The sequence below is a fragment of the Cnephaeus nilssonii genome (genome assembly GCF_951640355.1).
Source record: "Cnephaeus nilssonii genome assembly, chromosome: 2".
NCBI lineage: Eukaryota > Metazoa > Chordata > Mammalia > Chiroptera > Vespertilionidae > Cnephaeus > Cnephaeus nilssonii.
This window is the reverse complement of record NC_137073.1, coordinates 60,292,282-60,313,498: the sequence shown is the minus strand read 5'-3', so window position 1 is coordinate 60,313,498 and position 21,217 is coordinate 60,292,282. Positions and strand designations below refer to the sequence as shown.

The 21,217-nt window shown below is 45.0% G+C and overlaps 1 protein-coding gene across 3 annotated transcripts in view; it reads right to left on the bottom strand.

Moving 5' to 3' along the window:
- The window catches only part of ERAP1 (endoplasmic reticulum aminopeptidase 1), a 38,742-nt gene extending 18,638 nt beyond the window's left edge, over positions 1–20,104 (bottom strand). The window contains exons 1-8 of one of the 3 annotated variants that reach the window (XM_079791460.1): positions 20,007–20,104; positions 13,028–13,573; positions 10,115–10,253; positions 6,901–7,035; positions 3,964–4,084; positions 3,046–3,200; positions 2,590–2,703; positions 1,293–1,424 (exon numbers count right to left, since the gene is read on the bottom strand). In XM_079791460.1, the coding sequence (XP_079647586.1) occupies positions 1,293–1,424; positions 2,590–2,703; positions 3,046–3,200; positions 3,964–4,084; positions 6,901–7,035; positions 10,115–10,253; positions 13,028–13,557 (1,326 nt within the window). In that variant the 5' untranslated portion in view covers positions 13,558–13,573; positions 20,007–20,104. Of the gene's footprint in view, positions 1–1,292; positions 1,425–2,589; positions 2,704–3,045; positions 3,201–3,963; positions 4,085–6,900; positions 7,036–10,114; positions 10,254–13,027; positions 13,574–19,188; positions 19,586–20,006 lie in introns of those variants that run through there. The other 2 variants (XM_079791461.1, XM_079791459.1) reach the window with 2 other exon arrangements.
- Between the last annotated feature and the right edge of the window lie 1,113 nt (positions 20,105–21,217).

The window sequence follows — 21,217 nt, the reverse complement described above, 5'->3', positions numbered from 1 at the left end:
TAAGTCTTTAATCCATTTTGTGTTAATTTCTGTGAATGGTATAAGATATGGGTCCAGTTTTCCCAACACCATTTATTAAAGAGACTGTATTTCCCAGTGGTATATTCTTGGCTCCTTTATCATAAGTTGACCACTTACGTGTACTTTATTTCTGGACTCTCTATTCTGTTCCATTGATCTATGTGTTTGTTAATACCCGTTTTTTTTTTATCTCCCCTGCACTATTATAAAAACATCCAAGCAAGAAATACTTTTCTGTTTGCGACAAACAAAACAACAGCCAAGCACAATGATAAATGACACATTTTCCGCCTCAGTGAGACGACAACAGAAATGGTGACATTGGGAGGGAAAAGTGGAAAAGCAGAAACCTGACCTCATAATGGAGCCATCACTGAGCTGCAGCCTATGTTGCCAAGGGAAGGAAATACGGGCCCCATGTGACCAGAAGCCTCCCTCGCTCCCCCAAGAGAAGCCATAAATCTGGATTTTTATGTAAAATCTCCCAATTATTGAATGTTGGAAACTATTTCCAATTTTGTTATTAACACGTTGTGCAGGACAATACTTTGCAGTTCAACAATGTACACCATTCCTAAAGGCATGGAATGTTAAGCTACACAAGGGCAAGAATTTTTGCCTGGAACAAAGACAATGCTCAATCGAGACCTATTTGTTGAATCTATACATATAAAAGCCTAAGAGACTGTTTGTTTGACCATTCGACTGGTAGCTATGACGCGCACTGACCACCAGGGGCAGAAGCTCCGACCGGTAGGTTAGCTTGCTGCTGGGGTCCGGCCAATGGGGACTGGACAAGGTGGGCTGGACACACCCTGGAACCCTCCTGCGGACCCTCCCCACCCCTGATCATGCACCAATGGGGTCCCTTGGCCTGACCTGCACCCTCTCGCAATCTGGGACCCGTTAGGGGATGTCGGAGAGCTGGTTTCTGCCCGATCCCCACAAGCCAGGCCAAGGGACCCCACCAGTGCATGAATCCATGCACTAGGCCTCTAGTAATAAATAAAAGGCAGAGTTTTGGTAGGCCATGAATTTTCAACTTACAACAGAATAAAGCATTTACCAAAATGTAACCTTTAGGATTATGAGACAATTGCAAGTTAGACTTAAACGGGTGAACTCCAGCCAGCTCAGTTCATAACAGAAGGCAGTCAATCCGGATTGCTCCTTATGAAGGGACAGTCACCCCACAACCCTAGCTATAACCGCTCCACCCCAGTATTTATAAATTTTAGTATCCAAACTGCACCCTTATAGTCCACTTTTACCTTATCATAAGAAACCTCATCAAACATCTCCCGAATCTGAGCAGGATTCTCCACGTGTGTGGACACAGGGTGTGAGGAATTTAATGCGTCTACCTCCATTGCATTAAAACACTTGCCAAGGAAATAATCTTCCTATTGAGACAGAACACAGACACATCAGTTATGATTTACATGTAGATGAAAAGTATAAAAGGGGGATAGCTTGATCTGGGGCAACAGATTTATACTTTAAATTTCTGGTCCAATATAGTCTATATTTCTAGAATTTACAAAATAAAATAGAACTACTATCTTCTAAAGAGCATCTAAGAAACAATGGTTTTAGGTAAACATTTTACATTTCCCTCATCTTAAATATTTACTTATCACTTTAGAATAAAGAAAAGTTCGTATTAACTTAAAAACAAACCATTATGCCTTTAGCCAAAAAAAAATAAAAATAAAACAAGAAACTAAAACGTATAATAATTTCAACATTTCCAATCAGCCTATATTATTTTAAAGCAAAGAAATTTAGCTTTAAACGCATGTAGTGAAAGAAAAATGGAAGAGGACAAATTCCAACTATAACCTGATTATTAAGACCTATTAACCAATAGAATAATACACCTACCTAATCATTTTTAAAGATTATGTGGAAACATAGACAAACATTTATGACCTATTATAGTGTAATAATTATAACTATGTATAAATTATGTATATAGGAAGATGAATATGAACCATTGAAATTATTATAGAAGAATAAAGAATTTTTTTACATAAAGTTTACATAGATTTTTAAAAATTTTACTGCATGTGATTTTCACAAGTTAAACACGTGACTTTTAAAATAACATATAGAGGTTCCAAAGCATTAAATCTGTGACCCATGAGTCTAGGATCACATATAATCAAGTGTGCAGTTACCTTAAGCATAATTTATTTGATTTGGCAAGTAGAATTCTACTGAAATAGCAATCTGTAGCTAATACTTCAGTGAGCAACCTGATGGTTGGAGAAATTATACAGAACAGACAGGCTGTCATTATTTCTAGTTCTCTGATATTAAAGGAGGACAAAATTTAGTATAATTTTAAAACAATCATAGATTCACAATTTATTTGGAAATAAGCATTTGTGATATATATCTTGAAAGTTCACTAGCATTTTGGGAACATAATTCATATATAAACTCCCAAGGAAGTTATTAACCTATGAATTTTGTCATCAAAGCTCAGTAAATATTTTCCAGAAACACTGAACAAAACAACAGATTAACCTAAAATGTAAAAAATAATAAGTAAATATTTCTTACAACTTTCAGTTCTGGATGAGTCACACTGACAGACACAAACTCCATAAACTTGGCAAATCCCTCATTGAGCCAAAGATCATTCCACCATTCCATAGTGACCAGGTTCCCAAACCACTGGAAGGAAAACATTCCCCAGATTATTCGCACATTTCTATGGAGACTGGCTTATCTACACAGCCATAAACATAAAGCCTTTAGAAGGAAATATATTTTACATGAGTAATGTCCGTTATATGGATGTTAACGTAGTCATAGAACTCATATTTTATGAAAAGAAAAACATTTTAATATGCATTATAAAACACGGTATCTAATGCTTTAAAGAAATCATTTTTCTTACAGAAAAAAAAGACAAAGTAGACATTGTCCCTACACGATATGAACAGCCTCATATGTCCCGTGAAGCAATTCAGACACAGTTTCCACTATGTAAGAAGTGTGAGTGGGCTTCTGTACCTGGTGGGCGAGCTCATGGGACACGGTCATCGTGATGCCAAGCTTACTTGATGCAGAAGCCTTTTCCACATCAAACAAGAGAGCAGATTCCCGGTATGTGGTCAGTCCCCAGTTTTCCATAGCACCAGACTGAAAGTCAGGAATAGCAGCAAGATCTTGGGACGGAAGCAATAAAAATATATTTAAAAGCTACACATTTTCCAAACACCCTACCTTTCAGAATGGACGGATGTAGTAATCAAAAGAAAGTCTAAGCTGCCCGTGCGGACTCATGGAGTTCTAGACTGGAAGAAGCTTTCACAATGGAGAAAAGGCGCCTGGTGACTCATTCAGAGTCACTGTGCTACCATGTGACAAAGTCAGACTCGGGTCTCAGGCCTCCTGACTCCATTTCTAACTTTCTGACAAGGAGTTTAGGATTGAATAATGTTAACAACGGACTCAATAATCCACTCTGCTTTGAATTCCCAAGACCTCCATACACCTAACAACCTCAAACACAAAATAATTTTAAGGGGTCTTATAAGAAAATGCAGATTGTCTTCTGCTGTGTAAATTCATTCATTCAAAAAATATTTTTTAAGCATCTTATCCAAGTATGTGCCAATAATGGAAAAAGTGCAGCATTTGCATTTTGCTGTCTGCCCACAGACATTGTTGGGTTTCTCTCTGAAGTCCAAAGGCAAAATTATTTCCATGCCATGTGCCTCAGGAACTGGATCAAGATCTGCTTTTACTATCACTAGTTTACTGAACAGATCAGGGGTGAGTAGGATCAACCCAATGGTTGACACCTGCCAGGGTTTTAAAGACTTGAGGGACTGGCGCAATAACCACGGGGATGCTAATTAGGGGGATATAATAGATGGCTGGGGTCAATAAAGGCCACAATGTGTAATATCTGTGCCAAATCTCTACCTTGTTTGGGTAAGGGATATGGAATGCTAAAATAATCCTCATAAAATTCCAGAAGAGTCACCGCAGCATCCAGTGCATAGTCTGCCTGAGTGATCTTGTCTGGCACGGCGTACACGGACACCTGAAGAGAAAGGCACACGGACTTTACTCCAAGGCCATCATGGCTGATCTCCACAACTGTACATGTTTACCAGCTTCACATTGTGAGCAGGGTTGCCAATATCAAAGAAGGCAACTGGAAGTTCTATTTCTTGTATTAATGCTGACTGTTCCTGATCAACTCCCCTTCTGAAAGCAGCTACAAATGCTGGATAACACACACAAGAAGGCCTCTTTAAATGTTTCCATGAGACAGTGATAAAGACAACGTGGAGGCCAGAAGTGAAGTGACAGTAAGACGCTCAGAAGTCAGAACAATGCCGCCAGCTTTTGCCCTAGACACTAGCCCCGTGGTCGGCAAACTGCGGCTTGCGAGCCACATGCGGCTCTTTGGCCCCTTGAGTCTGGCTCTTCCACAAAATACCACAGCCTGGGCGAGTCTATTTTGAAGAAGTGGCATTAGAAGAAGTTTAAGTTTAAAAAATTTGGCTCTCAAAAGAAATTTCAGTCGTTGCACTGTTGATATTTGGCTCTGTTGACTAATGAGTTTGCCGACCACTGCACTAGCCCAATACACATAGATTTGAGCTTTTGTTTTCATGGTATTGAAAGACTCAGGGGATAGGAGACAAAGTCCAAAGCCCGTTTAAGGTGGTCGGTGTAACAGGAGACGCACCTCAGCAAAAGGCTGGACCCTGGAGGACATGCCCTTACTGTAAGCGAACCAGGAATAACCACCCCCTTCCTCAAGAAGAGTGCATTGAAAAAGATGGTTTTCGATCTTTGCTACTATATGGAGAACCTGAACCAAAAGCTAACCTCCATGCTGTTTAACAGTTAGATTCACAATAACCAGATGGTCCAAAAACCCAAAGCCAGTAATTCAATTTAAAGTGCCGCCCGAAGTGCTTCCAGTCACCCGACAAGAGCAAACCCAAATTCTCTCTGGAAGAATCCGCCTCTGACTCAGGTAGTACAAGTTCACAGACATAATCCACAATATATACAAAGGAACAAGACACCGTGAGCAAGAGACAGCAAAAACCATAAACCACAGAACCGGGTACACAAAGACTCTAGCCATGACAATTACTACACAGAGAGTATAAAGTATGTGTTTAATGCGTTTAAAGAAATAAAAGGACTAAAAATATTAGTATGTAAAAGGGATTCTGGGACCCAGTTCCAATGTGGAAGGGTGTGGGGAGTTGCAGGGGGAGTTTCCCCCACATTACCAAGCAATTCTCCACCACCAGCTGGGTGTCCTACAATTTAACTCAATTCTGACACTAACTAGAGATAGCGTCCGATTCCACAGTTTAAGGGTTCAGCCCTCCATGACTACCCCCCACTCCCACCTCAGATGCCAGTCCAAAGTCCAGGTTGTCAGCTGCGCCTCTGACTAGCGGATATGAACTGGAGGTTTCAACACCCACTCCTTGGGCTTAATTTGCTAGAGCGGTTCACAAACCAGAAGTTGACTTACTAGATTACTGGTTCACTGTAGAAGGATATAACGCAGGAACAGTCACATGGACGAGGTAGGTAGGACAAGGTACAGGGGAAGGGTACCGAGCTTCAGTGCCCCCTCCTAGCACGCTGCCCTCCCAGCACATCCACACGTTCCCAACAAGGAAGCTCTCTGACCCCGTCCTGTGGGTTTGGGTGGAGGCAGACACTGGCAGGGCTGATTAAATCATCCTCTGTTGGGGCCGGAACTCAATCTCCAGTGAGGTCAGGGGTGGGGATTGCAAGTTCCAACCCTCCAATCACCTGGTTGATTCCTGGCAGCCAGCCCCCAACCTTAGGTTACCTAGGGGCTTTCCAAAGGTCACCTCATTAGCAAAACAAGAAACACCTTTATCACTCCCTTAGCTTAGGAAACACCGGAGTTTTCACTGTTCATTGCCAGAATCAGGAGGAAGACGAAATAGGCATTTCTTATTATAAACCACAGTATCACACTAGGGAAGAGACCTTATAAAAAGATTCATAAATGATTCACAAAAGAGGGCAAATCAATGAGTGGGTGTTTTTGTTGATAGTTTCCCTGCTGAATTGAATTGCTCCCTACATCCAAGTCTCAGCATCACCTGCAAATTCCCGGGGTAAGTGGCGGTTTTTCCACAAGGAGAAGCAGCCTCAGCCCTTATAGGAACAAAAGGCAATTTAACAGAGAAACCCTAACTACCCAGGCCTCAGTGAAAACCAGTACAAATAAGTGAGCTATCTCGAAATCGTGCCCTGCAGCTCCTTGCCGAAAAACGCATTTGCATTCAGTGTCACAGAACAGTTGTATGGATTGTTCACTACCCAATGATACCCAGACAAGGAGCGAGTGCTCCTTGAAACGAGAATTTTTTTCTCCAGTATTCCAGTATTCCCTAGCCCAACGGCCTCCCCAGAGCCATTTAATACTCCAAGCTGACTGCTCTTTCTTCCTTCCAGAAATCACCTGCTCAGATAGCCAGTGGCATTCATTTCCAAACTGCAGAAAGTTATAGCCAGAAGCCACCTTAGAAACCATTGCAGGGTCATGTCCAACTAACACACTTTAAAGACATATAAACCAGTCCCAAAGGGAGGGAGGCGGGCCGGGGTCAGAGAGCCAGGTAGTGGTGGAGCCAGGACCGTGACACACGCCAGGCCAAGCTTCTCCACGTGTTTTTGTGATTAGAACCTCACTGTAAACATGTGCATCTGTGACAGGAGGATCACCAACCCTGGTTTGCCCCTGAGTGAGGGGTTCCCAGGATGTGGATTTCCAGTTTTAAAACCAGGACAGTCCCAGGCAGACCCGGACCAGCTGGTCACCCCATGTGACAATCACAGGTTCACCTTGACTCCGCTCTTGGTCATCTTGCTGACAGACTTAAAGTCTGAAATAATGAAGGCCACGAGGTAGGTGCTCATCTTGACAGTGACATCAAAATGGTCTTCTATGAGTCCTTCAGCAAGAGTCTCCGATTTAACCTAAAACCAGAATACCTTACATCATCAAATAATCCAATTTTATAATTTCCTACCAGACATACCATTGAAAGTATATGGCATGACATTTGTATAATTAATTTCTCTTTCCAATATTCGATTGTAATTTAGATATCAATGAAACCAAAATGTGGGGGTTTTTAGTCCAAGTTCATTGTCTCGTGAAACCGAAAAATGAAGTCGTGGACAAAAATGGTTATTGGAACCGAAGTTGATTGAGAGAAGCCAGTCCCGGAAAAGGTGCAGCTGGGGTTCCAGGAGCAGGCCAGTGTCCAGAGCTTCCCTTCCATGTTGCAGTCCGGAGTAGTTCAGCATCCAAGAGAATTAAAGTCTATGAGTCCACGTGTGGAGGCCCACACGGCTCATGGCTATAAGCCACATGGGCAACAGGATGTGCACTCCCCCTCCCGATCCACCCCCCCCCCCCCCCCCGCCACAGGAACGAACATCAGGAACCCATTGCCTGCTGGGTAAAAGGAAGAGGGTGAGAGGAAGCTCATGCTTTTGAATTTAGGGTGTGGGTACAGACTTGCTAGCTCCTGATTGTTTTTTTCAAAAAATTCTGCCTTAATAACATTCTTGGGATTGGTTATATGCCTCAGTCTTGGGACTGGTCATCTGCAAGCTGCCTGTCTTAGCAACATCCATACATTTTAAAGTTCATGCCTCTCATTCGCCCTTCCTTCCCCGCCCAGTTGGGGTACCTTAGTAACTCCACCTAGTTGGGTTCCCCTCTCTACCTAGCTTCCTTTTGTCTCCTCATTAAGGCCAAACCATTCTATTCAATTTCTTCTTCACAATTTTAAAGTATAAAATTCAGTGGGTTTTCAAAATTATATTCAGCATTGTGCAATGATCACCACTTAATTTCTTTTTTTTCTTTCTTTTTTTTATTACCACTTAATTTCTTAAAAATAACCCAGATGACCGCAAACTGACTCATATTTGGTACATGAGGATTGATGATATGGATGGGACAAAGCAAAACTGAGATTGCTGGTTTTGCCAAGATGTAGTCCACTTGTCCTTAAATATAGGTATGAGAATTATCTAGAAGTGTAATGCCTAATTTATTTTCTACATTGGGCAAGTATGTAATGATTACACAGCCTAAGTAACCCATGCCTGGGCCTGCCCCGCAAACCTCCTCCAAACTGATTTGCTTCATTGGAATCAGCTTTTCAGTGCACTCAGGAGGCAGCCTAGCAGAGCAGGGTGGGAGCGAGGGAGGTACAGTCTGAGGTCTGCTCCCAAAGAAGGAAGTCTAGTACCTCAGCCAACAGAAAGCACTGGGCCAGGATGTGGAGAAAGGACCCTCCAAAACTAGCCTGGAGCATTCCATTGCTAACATATGCATTTTTCCTTTAATCTTATTTCCACCCAATTTCTGGGCTCTGGTCCTTCTTAATATCCACCAGCTGGTCACCCTCTGGTCATTCAAACCCTGATGCTGATAGCCAACCTAGGTTTACACTTGAAGGACCCAAAATTACCTTTTCTTTTTAAAATGCCTTTACCAATCCCTAACCAAAATTTCTGTTCCTGATGTTGTGCTAATTATTAGAAAAGTAAGCTAAATCAACTAATAAATGTGGTTAACTATTTGCTTTTCTAGCCTCCAAAAAAGATCCTTTGAGTTTCCATTGTCTTTCCCCTCAACTCCAGTCTGCAGCCTGATTCAGGCCACTCCTACTTGGCTTTCCTGTCCAAAGGGCAATATTACATTAGAGGTTTTCCTATCCTCAACAAGTGGGTCCTGGGTATTCTTGGATTTAGACTCTAGCATCTTCGCAAAGCCCTGGGGGCTCCTGGCCTTCCCCCTGCAACCCTACGAATTTCTCCACCAACCTGTGTAATCAGTCTCTCCTGGTTCCTTTATTCTCTTAAAGCTGTAATTCTCTAATTAGAGAACTCACTCCCATCCCTGGGAGCAATACCATCGTATTGGGGGAGGGAACTATGAAAAAGCATAGTTCTCTATCTCAAATTTATATTAGAAAAATGACAAATTTTTTCTTATCTTTTCATATATGAATGTGGGGAGGGGGAGACAAAAGTTGGTGGCTGGCAGGGATTTTCAGAGAATGTTTTTCATAGGGGACAGCCCTCTATGGGGGCCTGTCAGAACCTTGCTTGAGGAAGGGATCCTTCAGGTATTTAGAGGGGATCCAGAGTTTTAAGGGTTGAGAAGTACTGTCCTGGAGGTTGGTCTGTGGCACTCTGGGTCCCTTCATGCGAAGAAGTGGCACAGAGATAAGGAGGGTCACCCTTCAGGGCCCCCGACAAGGGGTCCACCCTGAGTCTCATCCACAGTGAGCCTCTCGGGACAAATGTGTGCTTCAGGAGTTGGCGTGCATCTGTTGCAGAATGACAGCTCAGCTGATGTTTTTTTCCAAGCTACCAGAATCATAGGACAGGGGGCCTTGCGTCCTATTCATTTGGCACAGTCATTTCTTCTGGCCACTTTGAAAAATCAGAGGAAACACTTCCACATCTGCTTTGAAATTTGAAGGATAATGGTTTCTTTAAAGAAAACCGAGCTACCTATCATTACTAACCTTTAGTACTGTAATATTCTGAAAAAAAATGACTTTTTCCTTTTTTCTATCTGCCCAATTTTGTGCATATGGTTACAAACTACATAGTTAATGTTAATATATAGAAATTATAGAAAATAACTACAGACTAGAAATATGGCCCTATTTGACAAAGCATGCTCTTTAAAATCCCTTTAAAAGATCATATGAGAAAATGTAAGTGAAAGTGCTTTGTGAAGGACCTGAATTCGTCAGACTGAATCCCTCCTGAAAGCACTGATGACCTAGAATGTCACTCTTCCTGAAACCTTGCATGTTTGTAGAGACAATTTTTTTCTCTGACTACAAAGAAATGGTTGCTTGACACAAAAGCATAGGTTAGAAATAAACAAGAAAAGTTAGCCATCTGTCAGGCAATAAAACAAACGAAACAGGGAGCTGAGTAATAACGATGGCTGGGGTCACGCAGTCGCAGTGAACCAGTGGGTTTTCCCGTGAGAAGGCGTAGAGGAGCTCAGGCTCACCAATGGCATATTGGAGATGGCGAGGTGCCTCGGCTCCCTTCTGATCCTGATGGAAAAACTCGCTTTGAAGGCAGGTTCGTCGAAGCAGGGGAAGGCCATTCTGGCTGCAGTAGGTTCAAACTGTGTTGATGCGAGAATCCTAAAATGACAGCAAACAAGATAAAAACCCAGCATGAAGTACCAGGGACTCTAAAACAGGTGTGTGTGAAGGGTGAGCCTTCACCCAATGTGACTGATGTGCTTATAAGAAGTGGAGATTAGGCCCTAGCTGGTTTTGCTCAGTGGATAGAGCGTCAGCCTGCATACTAAAAGGTCCCGGGTTCGATTCCGGTCAAGGGCACATGCCTGGGTTGTGGGCTCTATCCCCAGTGGGGACTTGCAGGAGGCAGCCGATCCATGATTCTCTCTCATCATGAATGTTTCTATCTCTCTCTCCCTTTTCCTTCCTCTCTGAAATCAATAAAAATCTATTTTTAAAAAAAAAAGAAGTGGAGATTAGGACACAGTCATGTACAGAGGAAAGAGCATGTGAAGACACAGGAGAAGACAGCCATCTGCAAGCCAAGGAGACTTCAGGAAAAAAAAAAAAAATCCTGTTGACACCTTGATCTCAGACCTCTGGCCTACAGAATTGTGGAAAAATAAATTTCCTTTGTTTAAGACAAATAAAATAAAATCTATATATATGAAAGCCTAAGCGACAGGTCTACCAGCAGCTATGATGCACACTGACCACCAGGGAGCAGATGTTCAATGCAGGAGCTACCCCCTGGTGGTCAGTGCGCTCCCACAGCGGAGCACTACTCAGCTGACCAATGGGCGTCAGATGCCTGGCTCGTGGCTGGTGAGTGCAGCTGTGGGGGAGGGAGCCTCTCCTGCGGACACTCCCCCTGCGTTCCACTCCCACATCTGGACCGGACTGTGGCAGCTGTAGGTGCAGTGGGGCTGGGATGAGCGAGAGCGGTGTGGCACCTGGCCTGGGCTCAGGCTCAGGCTCCTCCCTGGCTGCCTACCACTTCGTGCACTGCTACATCCCTCGGGGGATATCAGAGAGCCCGTTTTGGCCCATCCCTGCAGGCCAGGCCAAGGGACCCCACCGGTGCATGAATCTGTGCACCAGGCCTCTAGTAATAAAAAAAATAAAAATTAAATAAAATAATAAATAAATAAATAAAATAGGTGTGTGTGTTTTAATTTCTAATGTTACCATGAGATAGATGGATTTTATACTATTAAAAAAATGTTTTACAGTATAGGACAAAAGCTATCATAAACTAAGTGAAAAGACAAATAATACCCAGGAAAACTGAAAGATATTTGACAAAGGGTTAAGAGTCTTAACAGATAATGAGCTCTTAAAATGAGTAACAATATACCGAGCAAACAAGTGGAACAGCAGACACAGGTCATAAATAGACAATTGACAAAAGAAGAACCTTCAAATAGTAAATATATCAAGAGCGGCCCAACTTCCTCAATTATCAATGTAATTTAAATTAAAAGGAGATATCTGTTGGCTTCTGGCTCTAAGAAGATTGCCAATACACAAAATTGATTAGAGGTGAGGAATATGGCAAGGGAATCAAACATTTGTAGACCCTTTGACTTAATAATTTTAGTTCTAGGTATTTAGTCCAAAGAAATAATTTATGAAGATGTTCACCGAAATGTTGCTGATGTTATAAATTTGGAAACAAACTAATCTCCATCAGTGGGGGATTAGTTAATAAATTGGTGCACAAACATAGATTTTAATACTCACTAAAATGATGCACAGTGATAGCCATCCATATTAAACATCTTCTCAACATATTTTTTAAAATCCCTTCTAAAACAGAAAACAAAATGTATCTTCCATTTACATAAAGAAATGTAAATACATATTCAGAGAGAAGTCTTTAGGATGTTCCCCTAAAATAGAAGTAGTGGTTATCTCTAGGATCTAGGAGTGGGTTTTACTTTCTTTAAAAAAAAAATATTTTGGGTAGTATCTGACTATTTTTTACTTCAAAAAATACATAAAATCAGAAAAGTAAGTATAATCTACTGACAAATAAAACTTAATTTAAAAATGTAGCATAAAATCTCCCAAAATAAATTACCTCCTTAAAAACAAAACTAAAACAAGGCAGGTGAAGATCCCTAAAAACTTTTAACTGAGAGGAAAATATTTCCTCTAATAGACAGAGTTGAATTATGTCGTCCAAAAGGACATATTGACATCTTAATCCCTAATATCTGTGAATGCGGCCTGACTTCAAAATAGGGTCTTTGCAAATGTAATCAAGTTAATATAAGGCCATCAGGTTGGGCCCTAATCCAATATGACTGGCGTCCTTATAAGAAGAGGGAAATCTGCAGAATGGCCCCATAATAACAGAGGCAGAGACTGGACTGGTGTAGCTACAATCCAAAGAATGGCAACAACCAATGGCCACCACAAATGATGGAGAGACAAGGAAGAATTCTACTCAGACTCGGAGGACAGGCCTGCTGACACCTTGATTTTGAACTTCTAGCCTCCAGAACTGTGAGAGAATGAATTTCTGTTGTTTTAAGCCACCTAGTTTATGGTATTCTGTTATAGCAGCCCTAGAAAACTAATACATAGGCCAAGAGAATTAAAGATGCTTATTACAGCCCAGGAATCTAATTAAACAAAATAGGTATTCACTCTGATAGAGCTGAAAGCAAGAAAATTGGTTAAAACAGAATGAAAAATGAGATTAAAAAAAACACAACAACACAGAAAACAAACTATTGCCATTTTTAACTCTACAAAGAAGATGTAAAAACTAAGCACCAAAGAAAGAATTCAACATTTAAGGGAATTTTAAAAGGCAATCCATTTGAAATAATAAATGTAGTGTGGGCAGCACTTGAAGCTTTAAAAAAATAATAGAAAAAAAATACCTCACTTCCCCTTCCTTGGTCCTGTAGGTGCTTTTATAAAATCCATGGAAGCTCTCAGAAAGATTGGCAGCATAATCAAGGACAACTGTGTACGGGAGCCCAACCTCCAGAGGCGTGGGAGCCAGAAGGGCGATTTGCTCACGAGGTGGGTATTCCAGGACCTGCAGCGGTTCTTCAGACGGCATCTCTCCAGCTCCCTTCTTGAGCGTGGCTTTCAGTATCTTCAGGTGCTGACTATGCAGGATGATGGCGCTGGTGGGCTGGCTGGCTGTGATGTTGATTGCCGTGGTCCCCTCGAAAGTCAGAGTGGTGAGATTGGCATGGATCAGGAGATCATAATGAACTGGGACGATGTGCTCAGGAAGTCTCATCTTATTCCAAGGAAACAGGGTCCCATCACTAGTTTTTGGAGGCACAGTGTCACTACTCTGACCCCAGGAAGGAGTTGACACAATTAAGAGAATCAGCAGTGAGGAAGGTAGAAATGGCATGGTTCTAAGTGACCATTTGCTGGACAGAGATATCATCATCTTTGTTCAAACTACCCTAAAAAAAAAGCAAAACAACAACAAAAGTCACTAAAATATTATCAAAACAGCATGATTTCAGAATGTATCCACCTAGAATGGGCAAATGCAGATATAAACTTTCAACAAAAGTATCTGGTCTTTTCCTAAAAGTAAAATTACCTTCCCAATGTTATTGATTCATAGAAGGAAAAAGCTTACGGTTAGCAACAATCATTAACACCTACTCAAAGGCATCATCTGGTTTTCAAAGTTTAAATTAATTTTATCAGTAGGGTTCTTGGTTGAAAGCAACAGAGCAAGCTCTGGCTGAGGATCCTGAATAGCTCACTAAATAGGTTGCAGAGTTGCCAGGACTTTTGGGAAACCAGGCTCATATAAAGGCAAAGATGAACCGCCAGGACTTCATCAGAGAAGCATCGGACCAGAGGACCACTTTCCCCGCCCCGCTGCCTCCCCCCCCCACCCCGCCCACTCCCACCACCACACACACATTGGGGCTTGGAGGAAGCCAGCCGCCTTACTGCCCTGGAGATCAGATGCTTGGCACAGCTACAGGCACCACTACAGTGAGGTCTCCACTGCTCCTGCAACTGTGCTTTGCTTGTTTCAGCTTCAGGGTCCTGACTTTCAACTAAGACTGCCTGTCAGAGCGGAGGTGAGGCGTCCACACTACCAGGCAGGGAGGTGGAGAAGGCAGAATCAGGACTCTGCAGCGTCTGCTGTGGAGACTAGCCTTACTTCTCACAAAGCTTACAACGCAGAGACTTTTTAAAGCCTAGCGAGCACAGGAAGCAGATGTAGATACTGAGTAGCAAGGGGGCGCAAGGCAAGTACCCGTAGCAGGATCCTTCAGTAACATTGGTATGTATCTTTGTCAAATCATCGTGCCAAAAGTTAATTTAATATCTATTTAGCCAAGAATTACTGAAACAGTTTATGGTGATTTTCACCATAATGTGTGACAAACCCACCAGTCACCTGGATTCTCTCTTACAATCAACCCAACACAGACGTGTTGAATGCCTGCTACATAGAAGGCCATGTGCTGAGCACTACGTGGAATATAATAACACACACAGGACACAAATCCCACAGTCAAGGACTTTAGAACCTGGAAGGGCAGAAAACATTCATACACCAATAATGAAACACAGCAGAAAGTGTGGAGTGCTGTAAGAACAATAAAAGAGGGCGCCCGGGAAGAATGGAATGAGGTTTCTCAAGGAAGAGAGTGACTTGGCTGCAGTGACTCTGGGATGCCTCCATGCAAGACCAACCTTTGAGTGTGGTCTGAAAGATCCGGTCGGATCTGGAAATGAAGGGAGGACGTTGAAAGCATTCATTGCAGATGGAGCAAGCCAGGGCAGGAGCTAAAGCACAAGGGGAGAGAAGGCTGTTCAGGCAACTGATGTGGACCAAGGGAGCCTCAGAAGAATGTAATGGAGAAGGATTTTTCATAAGCTAAGAGGAGGTGACTCTGAGATTATGCTCAAAGCATCCTGGGAGTCATACCATATTTTGCCCCGTATTTTAAGGCTGCAGACCATATTTTCCCCTTTATGTTAAGGCCATAGGACACAAAAGGAACTTGAATCTTAAGGGAGAACCCAGCATACTTCTTTCTGTCTTTGATAAAGACATATCTCTAATGGGTGTTTGCCAGGAGGGGTCCCTGTCAGGTGAGCCCAGGTAATTCCCTCAAACTCCTCTGTCTCCTAGACATTTGGATGGGATGAGAAGAGTAATGCTGCAATAAGGATCCCTCGAAATGATGGTGGTGCATGGGATTCTCCCCCTACATGTCAGTGGTTTTCAACTCTGGCTGTGTATTAACATCGCCCTGGAGACCTTTAAAATAACTGTTGACTAGATCCCTATCTAAAACAATTAAACTGGAAGCTATGGTGATGAGGATGAGGCATCAGAATTTTTTTTAAGACTCCCCAGAAATTCTATTGAAGAAACAGGTTGAAAAGCTCCTAGATAATTCTTGCCAAACTCTGCTCTTATCCCTTGAACCCTACATGGGGGAGATAATAGTTTAAGGTAATCACTGATGTGCTCTCTCCCACCCCCCCACCCCCACTTTCCATCCTGTTCCTTTCCCAAACACACAGCTAAGGGCACCTACATCCCCTTCCCCATGGAGATCTTCAGGCTAAACAGAAAGGATACCAACGCAGTAGAGACAGCCAACCACAGAGACACCCAATTCAAAAGGCATCACCCAGAAAAGAGATGTGAACAGGTGGGAAAAACAGGCTTTTTTTTTTTTGTCTCAGAACTAACTACAAGATGCCTCCAGCTCCAGAGGATCAGAGCGATTTGGTAAACAACAAAGATTAAATATCAACATGGTAAAGAGGTCTTGCCCCTACCTCCTCAGGCAGAATCCCCAGGGCAGGAGGAGAATAATGGATTTCCCTTCAAGTGGGGGACCAGAAGTAAAGGGAGTTATGTGATGCTTCCATTTGAAATTTCTCACGGCAGTAGCTTAGTGGATGTGGCCAGTGACCCAAGAAGGTAGAAGAGGACAGTGAAGGTCCAAGTTCAGGCCTGTGTGTTCTCCCTGAGTGTTCTCCAACAGCCAAGGGGAAACCTAAAAATTCCAACTGGTTCTGCGCTGACAGCAAGGCCCAGGGGCTGCTACAGAGGCTGGCAGTGAGAATTCACTCAGAGCATGTGCAGGGTTGAGTCCATGAGGGGTGGGGGCCAAGGCGAACATGGCTGTGTCCCAAGGAGGATGCAGTGCCAGGAAACCAAAATGGAACATGAAATGCAGACAACTTAAATGTCAGACTACATGCCTGCACAGACATACAGATATAATTATAGCGATATTAATCATATGTATGCTAGGCTTACAGTCAGAAAAATCCGGGCTTTGAGGCCCTGCTCTGCCATAAACTGGATAAACTTGGGCAGGTGATTTAATGCCAGTTCCGTTTTCTTCATGTGTAATATGAGAATGACAGCTCTCTGAGATAATCGTGAAGATTAAATGAGTTAAAATATTTTCAACCACTCGTTCCACAAATATTTATTGAGGGCCTATTATGTGTCAGGGGTTTTGCTGACCACTAGCAGTGCAAGACTGCACAGGTCTCTGACCTCAAAGAGTTTACAGTGTGGGGGGAGGAGGCGAAGGCACAGGTTGGCAGGGGCTAACAAGCTGACACAAATATATATATATATAGTTACCAGCAGTGAATACCTATAAAGGAAAAGCACACACATATACTGAAAGAATAGCAGGGCAGACCAGTTTACATTGGGGCTCTCATATATTTTTAGCTGAGATTTAAAGGACAAATTCGTGTGAGCTAAGCAAAGAGGGGGAGGGAGAGTTTCCCAGACACAGGGAACAGCAATCATATCTGCAGGCTGAAGCAGCAGGAGGAGGGGGCGGGGGGTGGGGGGAGTCTCACTCTGAGGACAGCAAGCAGCAGGAATGTGCCTTGGACAGGTGGGCAGAGGCAGACCACATAGTAGGCTTAAGGATTGTGGGCCCGACCCTAAGTGTCACGAGGAGCCACTAGGTTTTGAGCCAGGAGGTCTTAGGATCCAATTCACACTTTAAGAAAGTCACTCTGGCTACTGTGTGAAGCAGGGAAGACTACTAGTAGAAAGGAGCACGAGTGAAGGCCAAGAGACCAGTTAGAAAGTAGTCTAGAGAAAGTAAGCTGGCAGGTTATACTGAGGTGGTGTCCCTACAGAGAGGGCGAGGAGTGGGGAGGGGAGAGGCACAGAGACACTGGGGGAAGGAGGGATTCCACATCCCAAGTGGGGATAAGGAAAGGGTGCATCGGGATTGCCGCAGGGTTTCTAGAATGAACATCTGGGTAGTCATAGGCGCCCTTTACTGAGACAGAGAAGATGAGAGACTGGATACATTTAAAGGGGAGGAGAGGAATCAAGAGGTCATTTTTTTAATTTAATGTGTGGGATCTATGAGATAGCCACGGGAAATATCAACTAGGCAGCTGAATACACAGGTTTGGAGCACACAGATAAGGGTTTCAAGGACTTTCCTGTACTTGACTGTACTCCCTTAGTTTTAAAAACTATTTTTTTAGCATCCGATCTTACTAAAAAATCTTGCACAGTCAATGTTGTCAAGGAAAGTGCAGCAGTAACAGTACCTAATTTGAAAGTCAGAAAGAGTCCAAGATACCTCAGGAACTTTATACAGGCTGCCTTTTCCCACTCACACAGTAAGTCGGGGGCAACTGGTTCTGTTCTCTCAGCCTTCCCTTTGTCGGGGCGCTATGGAATGTGAAATCGATCACCAAGAGGCAACTGACTTTCTTCCCAAGTCTTCTGCACCAATTACAAGCACTGATAAACTTGTCAGTGCGGGTAAATAATAAAAAATGTTGAATTCTTTTTTTTTTTTTTTTACCATACTAAAATTTTTTCTATTTTTCAGGCCCACCTGAAAATATGCTAGGTATTAGTTACAACTTCAACTCCTTAGGGAAACAGGCAACTCTGGCCAATTGAAGTATTTTTTTAAAAATCGTTGACCAGCCAAAACCGGTTTGGCTCGTGGATAGAGCGTAGGTCTGTGAACTGGAAGGTCCCAGGTTCGATTCCGGTCAAGGGCATGTGCCTTGGTTGCAGGCACATCCCCCGTGGGGGGTGTGCAGGAGGCAGCTGGTCGATGTTTCTCTCTCATGGATGTTTCTAGCTCTCTATCCCTCTCCCTTCCTCTCTGTAAAAAATCAATAAAATATATATATTTTTTAAAAAAATCGCTGACCACACGCTGAGTTGAGCTGAGAGCGCGCCCTCTGGGCACTGGGTGGAACGCGTTTCTCTCCGCACCTGGCCGGGCACCTGGCCGGCGCGGGGCCTGCGGAGCGGGAGGCAGGGCCGCCGCCCGCGCTCCCCGGGAAATCACCGCAGCCACCTGCGAGCCAGGCGCCCAGAGCGGAACCGAATTAGCTCCCACCCGAGAGCTTTACCTGAGCTCAGCCCTCAGGTGGTCGTTTCCCTAGGAGACGCCTCCAAGGAGGAAGGAGAGAGAGTTCCAGAGGCCAGCCAGAGGAGCGTGGAGGGAGGGCAGAGGACTGCTGGCAACAAGTGCAGAAGGCGGAGAGCGCCGACAAACGCCAACCCCAACCCCAACCCCAACCCGCCCATCCCCCGGCCCGGCAGTCTCCCGAAGCCATGCCCGTTTCTCGGGCAGCCACCCGCAAGGTGCCCCCGTCCTCCTAACCCCGCCGCCCACCCACCCCTCCATCTGGCCCAGCTTGGAGCCCGGGGGCCGGGCGGCTGGCAGACGCCGCCGCGAGACGGAGCACCGGGCGGCTCCCGCCCGCGGGGAGGCGGCAGAGCCGGGAGCACGCGGAGCGGGCGCGCCGCCGGCCCTGCGCCCCTGCCTTCCCGGCGGACGGGGCGCCCAGCGGGGCCCGGCCGGCCGCCGCCCCAGCAGCCCTCCCCGCGGACTTGGGCCGGTTCCAGAACTGCCCCCGCCTGCGTCGCAGCCCCTGGGCCCCCCTTCCCCTTCCCCCTCCCCCGTCCGGGCCCTCCGGCCTCCTCGGGGCGCAGGCAGGAGGCCGGACCGCGCCCTTCCCCAGCCGCGCAGCCCCCTCCCCGCGGGGCGCACCCGGGACGGTCCCGCTGTACCTGGGGGCCCGGGACCCAGCCGCTCACCCTCCCGCCGCCGCCGCCGCCTGCTGCGCCGGCCCGAGAGCGAAAGTGAAAGTGGAGCCCGGGAGCGGCACGCGGCGCGAGGGGCTCGTGACCCTCGAGGCTGGCGCGGGGAGCCCGGGCTACGGCGGCGGCTGGGGAAGGGGAGACCCGGAGTGGGGCTGCGTGGCGGAGACAGCCGGTCCCCCGGCGGGAACTCGCGAGTCATGTCCGGGAAGCAGTGGGGTTGCCATGGGGGGAGGCGCACGCTTTCTGACTCGAATCATTCTCCCTGCGAGTGTCTTTGGAGGTGGTTTTTTCATTGGTAACATCTGGCGCAGCGGGGTTGGGGCATCAAGAGCCGGCAGGTGCTCCTGGAGCAGGGAGCTGACGCCTCCGTCCAGCCTGGACGGGCTCCCCGCCCCCCTTGGACTCAGCGGGTGTCCATCATCTCTCTCTGCAAATGGGCGGAGAGCTGTTGGCCCGCCTCCGAAAGAATGGGGAACCCAGAACTACCCTTAGCTGCAAAATGCCAAGCCCTCAGGTGGTCAGTGGAGAGTGGTTTCCCTAGGAGCCGCCTCCAAGGAGGAAGGAGTTAGAGATAGTTCCCGAAACCACCCCACCTCTACCCAGGGGACGTGGACCCCAAAGATTTGCTGCTCCCCGCATTAAGACGTTCATCTTGCTTTAACAAATCCAATAACCATTCCTAGGCTCCCTTTAAAACATTAACACTGAATGAAATGCACCCCCCACCCCCTGGGCCTATCTCTGAACAGCTGAGGGTAAACGAAGTCACAAATGTTCATACTCACCCAATGCTACAAGTGGGGGAGGGTACTGTACCGCTGTGCCTCTGCGACCCTTTTCTTCCTGTACTCGGGCTTTCTCCTCTCACTTCCCTTTTAGCCTTCTTACTTTTCAGAATGGGTGTGTCAAGTCACTGAGATAGTAAATGTCAACTCTTTTTCTCCAGTCTTATGCATCCTTTTGGAAAAAACAAAACAAAACAAACACTTTGTTCTGCATATTCTCTCCAGTCAAGGACATTCTGTAATATAAAATTAGCACCCTGTCCCCAGGTCCAACCAGGGTGTGATCAAGGGAAATTTTTCACTAAAATTCAACAAGAAACAGGGCTTTGGGATCAGGTAATTTCCCAAGTGTGGCAGGGGTGTCAGTGCATAGCTATGGCCTCCAAGGCCTCCAGGGGTCAGTGAGTGATCCCAATTTGTCCGGATGAGAGGTTCTTGTCCAGGAAGCCCATGCCTTCCTTTCCTTTTATATTTATGTTTTGGCATGTAATGGTTCCCCTTTAGTTCTGAATACAGTTTCTTTAAAATATATATCTTGAAGATCAGGATGGAAGGGCACCCAGCAGACTGATGGCTGATATAAATGGCAACTGAAGGGGGGGGGGTGTGTGTGTGGGGGGGGTGAGGGCGCTTTGTAGGGATGTGGGCAGAAGAGAGCTGAAATGTCAGTAAGGAGCGTGCTGCCACGGGTCTCTAGACTGTTCTCTCACAAGCTCCTGCTTGCTCAGACTTTAGACTCAGTTACACTGGCCATGATTTCCTCTTCAGAATCCAAGTGCACGACAACAAATAAAGCAATAAAACAGAGGGTTTGGCTGCCTTCCCTTCTAATATCAAAGCTCTAGCAGGGATATGAGTGATGCAGACCTTGGAGTGAGGGCTTTAAACTTGAAGCAGTCCCAGTTGAAGAATCTGTGAAATCAAAGCTTAGCAACTACCAAATGTAAAGATAGTATTAGAGGGAAGCGGACTGGAAGAAAGGGCACCTGAGTTTGATTCCTTACGATTAGATACTGTGCTAAGTGCTAGCCATATGCATATGTGTATGTAATTTACTCTTTCCCAGCAATTATGTAATGTTATTGTGCTTTATAGGTAGGAAAAGTGAGAGAGGTTGGCAACTTGGTCAAAGGCAGAGAGAAAGTAAAAAGTGAAACCTAAATTTGAACCCCTAGGTAGGTCTATTTGACTCCAAGGAGCATGCGTTTTCC